General features: G+C 51.7%; 1 protein-coding gene across 6 annotated transcripts in view; it reads left to right on the plus strand.

Moving 5' to 3' along the window:
* The first annotated feature begins 7,573 nt into the window (after positions 1-7,573).
* SLCO2B1 (solute carrier organic anion transporter family member 2B1) overlaps positions 7,574-12,125 on the plus strand; it is a 48,860-nt gene continuing 44,308 nt past the window's right edge. For 3 of the 6 annotated variants that reach the window (XM_040258815.1, XM_040258816.1, XM_040258821.1), the window contains exons 1-2: positions 7,575-8,021; positions 8,882-9,080. In XM_040258815.1, the coding sequence (XP_040114749.1) occupies positions 9,059-9,080 (22 nt within the window). In that variant the 5' untranslated portion in view covers positions 7,575-8,021; positions 8,882-9,058. Of the gene's footprint in view, positions 8,022-8,881; positions 9,081-12,125 lie in introns of all 6 variants that reach the window. The other 3 variants (XM_040258817.1, XM_040258818.1, XM_040258820.1) reach the window with 2 other exon arrangements.

Genomic DNA, 12,125 nt, shown 5'->3' on the forward strand with positions numbered 1-12,125 from the left:
TGTGACAGCCTCCACTGGTGAGGAGGGGGTGGTATCAGCCACGTCTGAGGGGCACATACACTGCTGTCACAGTCCCCTCAGGTAGAGAATTTACGGTTAGTGGTCATGTCAGGGACACCCCTGCACCGCTCTCACAGCCTCCTCAGGTGAGGGGGCTGTAGTATCTGTCACATCAGAAGTAAGTGTGAAATGCTGTGAAAGCCTCCTCAGGTGAGGGGAAGTGTGGTGAGGGTTCGTGTCTCACCACACACTCCTGGCCTGTGGGACTGGGACATCACTTGCACGTGTCCCTCAGATCTCATTGCACAACACTAACCTGTATAGGGTAGGACATGTGGCATTATCCCTGGTTAACCAATATTAACGGGAACCAATGTTCCCAACCAACCAATGGTATTCCTACCTCTTTAAGGATTTTCCACAGTTTGCTGCGACCAAACACAGTCAGAGGTTTTGATGTAGTCAATAAAGCAGAAGTAGATGTTTTTCTGAAATTCTCTTGCTTTTTTGATGATCCAGTGGATGTTGGTAATTTGATCTCAGGTTCCTCCTCTGCCTTTTCTAAATCCAGCTTGAACATCTGGAAGTTCATGGTTCACATACTGTTGAAGCCTCACTTAGACAATTTTGAGCATTACTTTGCTACTACTGCTACTGCTAAGTTGCTTCAGTAGTGTCCGACTCTGTGCGACCCCATAGATGGCAGCCCACCAGGCTCCCCCGTCCCTAGGATTCTCCAGGCAAGAACATTGGAGTGGGTTGCCATTTCCTTCTCCAATGCATGAAAGTGAAAAGTGAAAGTGAAGTCACTCAGTCGTGTCCGACTCTTAGCAACCTACAGCCTACCAGGCTCCTCTGTCCATGGGATATTACTTTGCTAGATGAGTGCAATTGTGCAGTAGTTTAAACATTTTTTGTCATTGACTTTCTTTGGGATTGGAATGAAAACTGACCTTTTCCAGTCCTGTGGCCACTGCTGAGTTTTCCAAATTTGCTGGCTTATTGAATGCAGCACTTTCACAGCATCATCTTTTAGGATTTGAAATAACTCAACTGGAATTCCATCACCACCACTAGCTTTGTTTGCAGTGATGCTTCCTAAGGCCCACTTGACTTCATGTTCCAGGATGTCTGGCTCTAGGTGGGTGATCACACCATCGTGGCTATCTGGGTCATGAAGATCTTTTTTGTATAGTTCTTCTGTGCATTCTTGCCACCTCTTCTTAATATCTTCTGCTTTTGTTAGGTCCATACCATTTCTGTCCTTTATTGTGCCCATATTTGCATGAAATATTCCCTTGTTATCTCTAATTTTCTTGAAAAGATCTGTAGTCTTTCCCATTCTATTGTTTTCCTCTTTTTCTCTGCATTGATCAGTGAGGAAGGCTTTCTTATCTCTCCTTGCTTTTCTTTGGAACTCTGCATTCAAATGGGTAGAACTTTCCTTTTCTCCTTTACCTTTAGCTTCTGTTTTTCAGCTATTTGTAAAGCCTCATTAGACACCGTTTTGCCTTTTTGCATTTCTTTTTCTTGGGGATGGTCTTGATCACCGCCTCCTATATGATGTCATGAATCTCCATCCATAGTTCTTCAGGTACTCTTTCTATCAGATCTAATCCCTTGAATCTATTTGTCACTTCCACTGTATAATCGTAAGGGATTTGATTTAGGTCATAGTGACATTCCCTACTTTCTTCAATTTAAATCTGAATTTTGCAATAAGGAGTTCATGATCTGAGCCATAGTCAGTCTTATTTTCGCTGACTGTATAGAGCTTCTCTGTCTTTCGCTGCAAAGAATATAATCAATTTGATTTTGGTATTGACCATCTGGTGATGTCCATGTGTAGAGTCCTCTCTTGTGTTGTTGGAAGAGGGTGAAGAAGTTCTGGAGATGGATGGTGGTGGTTCTACCACAATGCAAATGTACTTAATGTCACTGAACCATAAACTTAAAATGTTAAATATAGTAAATTTAATGTTTTAGATATGTAACCAAACACACAGAAGGCTATGCTTTTTCCAGTAGTCACGTATGGATGTGAGAGTTGGACCAAGTGGCAAAGAATTGATGCTTTCGAATTGTGATGTTGGAGAAGACTCTTGAGAGTTCCTTGGACTGCAAGGAGATCAACCAGTCAATCCTAAAGGAAATCAACCCTGAATATTCATTGAAAAGACTGGTACTTAAGTGAAGGTCCAATACTTTGGCCACCTGATGCAAAGAACTGACTCGTTGGAAAAGACCCTGATCCTGGGAAAGATTGAAGGCAGGAGGAAAAGGGGACAACAGAGGACGAGATGGTTGGTTGGCATCACCGACTCAATGGACATGAGTTTGACCAAGCTCTGGGAGATGTTGAAGGACAGGGAAGCCTGGTGTGCTGCAAAAGAGTCAGACATGATTGAGCGACTGAAAACAACAACCACACCCCTCCCTCCCCAAAAAATTAAGTGACACAGCTACCAAGTGGAAAAAACCAGTACTCCTGCCCCAGAGCCTTGTTCTTGTCCACTCACAATTTCCTCTCATTACAAGTGGAACTTCTGATCTGGCAGAAGACAGAGGAGGAGTAAGCATCCACATCAGGCTCAGAGAGAGGTTGATCCTGAGGGCCCCAGGGTGTGGGCCAGGGCAGAGTTTGAAGCAGGGAGGGGCAAGGTCAGATTTAAGGGCTGGAAAGTTCCCTCTGGCTCACAGCAAGATGGAGACTGGAGACAGGGAAGAGGCTGGGACACTGCCCAGGCCGGAGCTGCTAGTGGCCTGCACCAGGGCAGTGACAGCAGAATGGGAAGTAGGCTGGTTTGAGAGACGAGTGTGGAGGAGAGGGAGAGAGGGGAACAGGCAGTGACTGCACCCACTGGGCTCCCCTGGCCTGTCCACTTCAGCCTCCTCTGACAGTCTCCTTTCCAGCCCCCTCCTCCCCACACCCCCGCGCCCCACGATTGGAGTCTTAAAGGAAGAGCCAGGGGCGCAGATCTCCTCTCTGGCCTCCAGGGGGCAGTGTTACAAAGTCTGCAGGGCACTGGGGCGCTTGCAGCCAGGGGCAAAAGCTTGCTCCCCCCCACCCCCCCGCCCCCGACCCTTGTGTCCTCTCTCCCAGAAGTCAAATTATTAATAACTGTAATCTCTCATGTCCCACACTTGACACCTTATAAAAGCAGTGGTACATCGATTAGCTCACATGTTCCTTCCCCAAAGACGGGGCAGAGCAGGAAGAGACCCAGGACGACCAGTTTATAATAAGGAAACCTAGAGCCAGGCAGGAAACAGGACCTAACCAAAGCCAGGGTGTTAGTTAGAGCCAGGGTTGGGAGCAGCAAGCCAGCCAGTGCCCAGTCTGGACCCTGTGCACCCACAGAACAACAGGCCACCCCACCGGCCTGGGAGCCCCAAATTCGCCCTTGAACTCCCTCCCACCTCAGAGGTAATTGAGTCCCATGGGGTTGTCGGTGAGGTCGGACTGCCCTGGCACGCACCTGATTTACTTCTTCCTCATCCTCTGCCTCCAGAATTACAAGAGTCATTGCCATTACCATCATCACCATATTAATAATGGCTTGTGTCTGCTCAGCTCTCAGACTTAGTGAGCACTAATCCATCAACTCATCTGAGCCCTTGAACAGCCCTGGAAAGGTATTTCACAGACAAGGGCACTGAGAATCAGAGACAGCAAGAGATCAACCTCAGATCACCCAGCTAGGTCTCTGGAGAGTTCACAGTCTCCTGGGAGAGCTGCACACGTAGAGTTGAAGACAGTGAGATGGTTGGGTTTAGTGCAGCCCTGCTGGGAGGTTTCCCATCATCTCTACAGATGAGGAAACAGCCTCAGAAATCTTACTGGGTCAGGATGAAACTATCTGTTGCCACACGCATGCTCTGTCTGGGCACAGCACATGCAGAGTTTCTAGCAGAGTACATATTCTCTCCAGGCTGGAGGGAGAGGCTGGTGAGAGGTAGCGGCAGTTGGCCACAGGGGAAGGCTGCTGTTAGGGCAAATGGGCTTCTCCAGGAAGAAACTCCAGGCCAGATTTAAGCTGCAGAAAGCACAGTCAGGGCTGGGCTGCACAGGGCTGGGTGGGCTGGAGGAGCCAGTGGCTGTGCTCAGCCAAGGTGGGTAGGGCTAAGTGGCCAGGCTGGACACTTACCTGCCTGAAGACCTGTCTTCTCACCCAGCTGGGAAATTTGCTATGTTCTGATCCAGGAGCCATGCCAACAAAGGTGGGAAAGTCCTGAACCCTTGGCAGGAGGGGTTTCTGTTTCTCTTCCACCAGAGGGAGATATCAAAGCCCAGGGAGAGACTGTGACTTCCCCGTGGTCACAATGCAGCAGAACCTGCTGGTCTCCTGGCCTCAGTCTCCCAATCTGAAAAAGTGAGGGATTGAATTAAATGAGCTCCAAGTTCCTGCTGGGCTCTGACCTTCTGAGTACCATCCTTGCTGTCCTTGGCTCAGACCCCAGCCTGAAAGTATCCTCGACATGTAGCCCTGGGCAAGCCACATGGCCTCTGTGAGTGTCAGAGTCCTCGTGGCTGAAGTCAGTATGATACTGCCTCCCTTGGGCAGATCTAATGAGCTATGCATGGTATCATGTGGACACAGCTTGGGCTCTGACTCCCGCACAGCATCTGGGGGTAAGGATGACTGAGGCTCTGACAGAGGCCATTGCTCGTCTGCCTGGCCAAGGGCTCATTTATAGATATCCGCTCCCTGGCTGCCAGGCCAGAGGGAAGTGGGAACAGCAGTGCTGATGTGGCAGTTTGGGGCCTTTTTTAGGAAGGAGCCTCTGCCACTCTTCCCCTTCCCCCAGTGCCCTGCCCTGACTTCAGTCTTCTGGACACTTTCCCAGTGATCCTCAGAACAGTCCTGAGGTTGGGCCATTTGATATCAGCATCTCCATTTAACAGATGAGAAGACTGAGGCCCAGGGAAGAGAAAGGGCTTGCTCCAAGTCCCACAGCAATGTTGTTACAGAGCTGGGACCAGAGGTCTTAAGGCTGAAGCCTGGGGCTCTCCCCTTGTCTCCAAATTCAGATAGTTCTACAAAATGAAGAGTCCCCTATCTTGCCTGGTTTGCAAAAGAGCTTGGGTTCTGCAAATGGCTTGGAGTTTCACAAGCAGCCTCAGACTCGACACAAGATGCAGGACGGTGCAAACATCATGGGGCCCTGCAAGCTGCGGAGTTCTGTAAACTGTGCCAGGCTTTGCCGCCAACATGGGACTGTAAAAAGGCATCAAGCTTTGCAAACTGTGTGTATCCACAGATGGTGTTACAATCCACACACATCCTAGGGCCCTGTGAAATGTACAGGGCTTAGCAAACACCACGATGGTAAGTGGCAATGGTGGGGTGCAAACCAGGTTGGTTGAACCTTAAGCCTGGGCCACCCAAAATGGAAACCTCACTGCTGGATTAGTCCAAGAGTTATCTGAAGGCCTGTTAGCCTAACTCCCAGAAGGTCCTGGAGATTGGACTCATCCTCTAATTCCACAGCTGAATTCAAGAATATTCTTGGACCTAGGTCAGCCTGGGGAGGCTGAAGTGATAAATGAAGGCTGCTCATGCCTGAGGTTACTGTATGTTCTGTGCCCTGTGGGGTGATGTGCATGCTTAGACTCAGAGATTGGTGAAATGAACTTAGCCAGCCAAGCCAGTCCCAACATCATTCCATGTGCAGAGCTTCCGCAGCCTCTGGAGCCACTGTGGGGGTAGTGAGCTTCCAGAAAGTTAAAAGGGACCTTTCCTTTCTCAACCACATGCCTGCAATTTGGAGTCTGGGAGGCTGCACCTCTGCCAGTCTCTGTGAGGACTCACAGTGCCTGTCTGAAGGATTTAGAGAGGGAAAGCCAGTTTGACTTTCGCAAACAGAATTGGGGGTCTGGTTTTAAGAATTGGTGCTTTTGAACTGTGGTGTTGGAGAAGACCCTTGAGAGTCCCTTGGACTGCAAGGAGATCCAACCAGTCCATTCTAAATGAGATCAGCCCTGGGTGTTCTTTGGAAGGAATGATGCTAAAGCTGAAACTCCAGTACTTTGGCCACCTCATGTGAAGAGTTGACTCATTGGAAAAGACTCTGATGCTGGGAGGGATTGGGCGTAGGAGGAGAAGGGGACGACAGAGGATGAGATGGCTGGATGGCATCACCGACTCAATGGACATGAGTTTGAGTAAACTCCGGGAGTTGGTGATGGACAGGGAGGCCTGGCGTGCTGCGATTCATGGGGTCGCAAAGAGTAGGACACAACTGAGCGATTGAACTGAACTGAACTTCCTATCAACTGAAGCCAATTGTTGACCTCTCCTGGGTGGTGGTCCTGCATTCCCAGTTCTGATCTCTCAGAGACTCACTCACACTATGAGTATCTGTCAAGGGCCTACTATGTGCCAGGCTGCTGTGATTGTTTCAGATACTCCCCACTTCCTTCTAGCATCCCTTATGCCACTAGGAACAAAGTGAGGCTCATGTGCATCTCTCTACTGTTGCACTCCAAAAGCTGGACTCCAGTCCACATCCTTGTAACATGCAAAGACTCTATTCTTGGAACTGGGTCGGGTTCACTTCTGTATCCTGGATTTGGGGGTCGCACAGAGTCAGACACGACTGAAGCGACTTAGCAGCAGCAGCAGCAGCAGCAGAGGTCTTTCTCAGAAAATGCAGCTTGGGCGGAGGAAAAAGCCTGGTTCCTAGTATCAGAGGTTCAAGGCAAGACCCCACCACCTCCTAGCCAGGTGACCTATGGGTGGTTACTGAGACTCAATGCCTCATCTGTAAAATGGGGGAATATGTTCCTGGCCCGAAAGTTCATTAGGAGGGGCCAGTGGGGCCTCACATGTGAAAGTGCTGAGCAAGGCAGAAGAGGCAAACCAGGTTCACTTTCCCTTTCCCTGCCCTGTTCTGAGTCCCGCCTCTGCCACTCCCTTCTCTGAGCTCCAGGCCTCAGGCTTCGGTTCTTTCCTGCACTGAATTTGCACAGTGGCCCTGTGAGGACTGTCAGTCCCTCTTTATAGAGGAGGCAGCTGACTCTCAGAGAGGTGCAGGGACTTGCCTAAAGTCACTTGACCATGGAATGACAAAGCTGAGATAGGACTCAGGTCTGTCTGGCTCCAAGGCCTCCATCTTCAGTCTTCAATGCAAAAAACTCTGGGGATCTCTTGTATGCTCTTCTGCTCTCCAACCCCACCCTCCACTGAGAGAGCGATACTTTATGGAGCTGCTGCCGTGATACCCCATCTCCCAGGGGCTGGCCACCGTGATTCCCAGTGGATGGGGTTCCTCCTTGCTCTGGATCTGTGGAGCTCAGAGAAGAGATAGGGGTTCAGTGAGAGGGGAAGAGAGCTGGAGGGAGACAGAGGTTCAGTGAAAAAGGACAGTGGGAGAAACGGCCTTATATGGGGCTCGTGAAGGGTGAAAAAAGTTCTGTAACTGAGACAAGAGTTTGATGAGGGAGGAGGCTCAGAGTGAGTGCTGAGAGGAAACTGGAAAATCAGGACTGAATGACCCCAGGGCTGGGAGGGCCATCCACATTCCCTCCACCCCCCATCTCCCCACCACTAGTAGAAGAAAATATCCTAGGGAAATGCCACACCAAGAAGCTGGGAAGGAACAGGCTGAGGGAAGGCTGTCAGCAGCCTCCTCCCACCAGCGGGGCTGTATCTAAACAAACCCAGCCTCCTCCACAACTCTGGTTCTGGGCTGCCCCAGCCAGAAATCACAGGGATTCAGAGAAAGAGACAGAGAGTAGGAACAAGTGACTAAAGGAAATAGGCCCTTGGGGGGCAGGGTCAAGTCTGAGCAGGACTTCCTTACCCACCTGGAAGAGGGGGCTGCTATCCAGTGTGGCATCGGTCGACCCAGTGGCTGGAATCCGCACACTGGCGCATCCCCACCGTGGCTCCCCAGCTGCTGTCTCCGGGAGCTCCCATAAGCTCTCACTGCCTCTCTCCTGCTAAAATCCAGTCCTGTGATTGGAATAGGGGCTGACACTCACCGCCCCACTCCAGAAGTCATGGCACCCAGGATAGGTAAGTCTGGACAAAGTAAGAAAGGGGCACTGGTAGGGAGTCTGGGGGCCATGTTCCTATGGTGAAGAGGGAGGCTGTAGAGTTAACATATGTGCGCTGGGGTCAGGGAAGTAGGGGCTCCTAGTTCCCTACATAGAGCCAGGCATATGGCCAGATCTAGTGAGGGTGTGTTGAATGAATGAGTGAAGGACCAGAGAGGTAAGAAGCATTGCTGTTTACTCAGCTGGAGACAGGGCAGCCAGCTTAACCTCCCTGCTGAGACAGAGAGACCGAAAGAGCAATGGAAGGGCAGGCCTCCTGTTACTCCCCATGTCCTGTTCCCTCTCTGAAGCAGGCAAAGCTAGAGACAGAAAAAGCAGACAAAAATAGAGACAGAAGTATATAGTCAGAGATCCAGCAAGTCCAGAGACACTCAGGGTCGGACAAAGGCAGAGACAGAGGCCAGAGATGGCAGAAGACAAAGATCAACAGGTGTCAGCTGCAGTGTGTGGAAGACAGGGACTCCAGAAGAAACCGGAGAAGTAAAGAGAGGCAGAGACAGAGAGAGGGAAAACTGACAACAGAGATCAGGAGAGAGCAGACTGCGCCGGAAAGCTGAGAAGTGGAATCAGAGAGAGACCTGCAGAGACCCTGGGCGTTGAGGTGAGGAGGAGGCAGGTGGGAAGGTGTCTTAAAACCTCGAGAAGAGAAGCTGAGACCAGAGGGTGACGGAAGCACTGTTTGGAGAGGGCAGTGGTTCTGGGAACAGGAGCGCCCAGTTTCTGGGGCAGGAAGAGGGAGGTGGAAGAAACAAAGGATCTTCAGACAGGGTTGCTCTTGGGCTGGACACCCTGTGGTGATCACCTCTGGCCTCCCTGCAGTTGTCTCTGTGCCTCTCACCCACTCAGACAAGGCCTGACTTGCGTCCAGAGGGAGGAGACGCATGGGCTTCCTGGGTCGAGTGGGCAGATGCGGCTGTGTTGCAGCCCTGACTTGGGGACTGTGGTGTGGAAGGAAGGGTGGGGATGGATGCTTCCTCTTAGGGCCTCACAGGAGAAATGACAACGAGGTCAGATTCAGGTGAGTTGGTTTGGAGATAGGCCACCAACAAACCAAATTCTCAGTAGCCTTGGCAAGCTGTGGGATCCTGGTGATCGATGGAAATGGGAAAAAACTAGAGACTTTGGTTGTACTGCACCTGTCCCTCAATTGTTATTCTGATGCCAGCAGGGCTTGGTTCTGGAATGTTCTCTAGCTGGTCTTCCACTTCCCACACGTACAGCTGGAGGGAGGCTGACCCTAGCATCTGCCCACTGAGCCACCAGAAGCCACCTCTGGCCTCCCTTCCTGAGCCCTAATCTGAGCTGAGGCCAGTCTTCCCCCATGCCCTCTTTCTGGTCTGAGGGTTGCAGGCAGGACAAAGAGCCTGAGAAAAGACCCACACCCAGCTCACCCGAGGGAGAGGGGCCAGCAGGCCCAGCCAGGGGCAGACAGCAGAGAGAGGAGCCGGGGTCAGAACTGGGCCTCAGTGAAGCCTCACCACCAACTCACCATGTGCTTTTAGATAACAGGCAGAGCGTCCCAGTCTGTGGGAGAGGTGCTTGAGAAAAATTATCTCCCCAGACCATTCCTATTTTTGTGATTCAGAGAAGCCACTTTCCCTTCTCTGCACCTTTGCTCAGCTTTCCCTCTACCCAAAGGAAGGCACGTGCCCACATTCCATTCTGGTGAAATCTGCCTTGTTTTCTAACTCTTCCAAATGCCACCTCTTCCAGGAAGCCTCCCTGACTGATCCAGTTGAAAGTAACCTCTCTCCCATATGCTGTTTGACCTTCCCTTTGCAGGGAGGTTCCTGGTGGTGTTTCTGTTGTTCTCTTCAGTCCTAGGTTGACATGTGGGCCAACCCAGGATAGGAGGTAGGGCAAGGGAAGGAACCAGGTTCACACTGCAGCTCTGCATCACTGACCTGATGAGAATGCACATTCTCACCCTTTTTTTAATATGTGAGGAAACACATGTTCACAGAGCGTAAGTGACACGGCCAAGGTCACCCAGCAAGCAAGCAGCAGAGTGGGGGGCCAGAACCAGATCAGCCAGACGCCAAAGCCCTTTCCCTTCTGCCTCCTTGCCTTTGGGGTTTCCTCTTCCCTCCACATACCCCACACTGCCGAGTCTCCACCCACCTTGGGCACTTCTCCACTGGCTCCAGACAAAGCAAGCTCTTGTCTGGGAGCTAGTGACTGCAGAGAGGGCAGGAGAGTTATTCCTCCCAGACTGGGCTGTGTCCTCTGGGCCAGATCTCAGGCAGCTGGGAAACACATGGCGAGCTTGCTTAGACCCCACAATTGGGTGCCAGGTATCTACTCCCCAGTCTGTGTCTGTCTCTCTCTGGGATTCGTGCAGTCGATGGTAGGGGTTGGCTGAGGTGGTCGCTTGGTCCCTTCCACTGCTGAGATGCTCAGCTTTCTGTCTCTGGAGGGAAGAGGGCTCTTATATGGGGCAGGGGCTTGGCTCTCTCCAGGGTGCAAGTCTGGGCCCATCCACACCCTGGGGGTAGAGAGGAGATAAACTTGGCTCCCACTCCCCCTCCTGGGCTACAGTCCAGAACCCCAAGTGCTGATGTTTGGAGTGATGGAGAACAAGGCCCACCTCCCCAGCCTGGGAGCTCCCTGGGAATGGGGTCTGACTTGATCCATTCCTGAGGCCCCAGAACTCTGCACAGGCTGGGCAGAGGTCAGGTATTGGGGAAGATGCAGCCTCCTGGAAGCTTCGTCATGCTTCCACCCCCACCCCCATGACATTCCTTCCCTCCTTCAACCTGCTTTGAAAGCCTACTCTTGTTGAGGACTGGAGATTCATGATAAGGAGTGAGATGGGGCTACAGTGAGGTGCTGGGGAGTAAACGTAAACACAGAGAGAGATGAACCAGAACTTGTGGTTGGTGGACAGGGTGTGGCCTGGGCCAATGCCCATGTGTCTCTGAGCCTCAGGCTCTGTATTTTAAGTCTAAGGAGGCCGGCCTGGATTCCCTGCAGGCTCAGGGCTCACCCTCCCTTCTCTGTGCCTTCATCTCTATTTTTTAGGGTCATCTTGAGTCTAGATGGGGTAGTCGGGGTCAGAATTGAGAATAGAAAGTCCCAGTGCAGGGTCTGTGACCCAGCTTGGAAACCACCAGAAAAAAGCAACAGCTGGAGGCCTGCAGCATGTTATTGTCTTCCCAACAGACCACCCAAGGGTCCTGCTAGGAGGAATTTCCCAAAGAGGAAAGCCAAGGCCAAAGCCTGAGACCTGACCCCGCTTCCTGTCTTTGATTATAACCTCCCCCCACCCCCACTGTGCACAAGCCCCGTGGTGTCACATGGGGCACTGAAGCCCCTTGGATCCCCAAGCTCCCCGACCCTACCCCCGGCCCGCCGCAGCCCCTGCTTCCCCAGACCCCCCACGCTCCAGCTTTCTCTTCTCCCTCCTTCAGTTTAGCTCAATTCAACAATCATGTTTTTAAACTGAGTCCTTGCAAGATGAGAAGTGGTTTTCTGAGAAGGTAGGAACACCTTGGGAAGCCAGGCTGAGGGTATAACATGTGCGAAGGCAGAGAGGTGGAAAAGAACAGGATGAATTTGGGGAATGGCCGGCATCTACTGGAGTTACAGAAGAATGTTCACTAGGGTGGCTTTGATCTCCTGGATGCTGAGGCGTCTGGACTCACGTGCTGCCGATGGGGTGGAAGAGTGGTTAACCATTGTTGAGGACCACAGTGTACCAGGCAGGATGGTCTTCTTTAATCCTACCAAAAATGCTGTGTGCCCAGAGAGGGTAGCTGAGGCTTAGAGAGGCTAAATAAACTGCCCCAGGTCATACAATGTAGCAAACAAATATTTGAACTCAAAGGTTCTGACCCAGAGGGTTTCAACAGGGGCCTGCTATACCCAGGAAAGGAGAGCCTCTGCCTGGGGGTAGTCCACTGGCGTATCAGGCAGACAGGAGGGGGACGTAAATGATGCAGGTGGGTGACCAGCCTGGCATTCCAGAGAAAGGGCTGGGGGAACTGAACCAGGAGGGGGAGCGGAGGGGGAGGGAGAGGGAGCTGGCGTGGGCTGCAAGAGCTAGCAGCCCAGGGAGATCTAG

This window comes from Oryx dammah, unplaced genomic scaffold (assembly GCF_014754425.2).
Source record: "Oryx dammah isolate SB20612 unplaced genomic scaffold, SCBI_Odam_1.1 HiC_scaffold_17, whole genome shotgun sequence".
Classification (NCBI taxonomy): Eukaryota; Metazoa; Chordata; class Mammalia; order Artiodactyla; family Bovidae; genus Oryx; species Oryx dammah.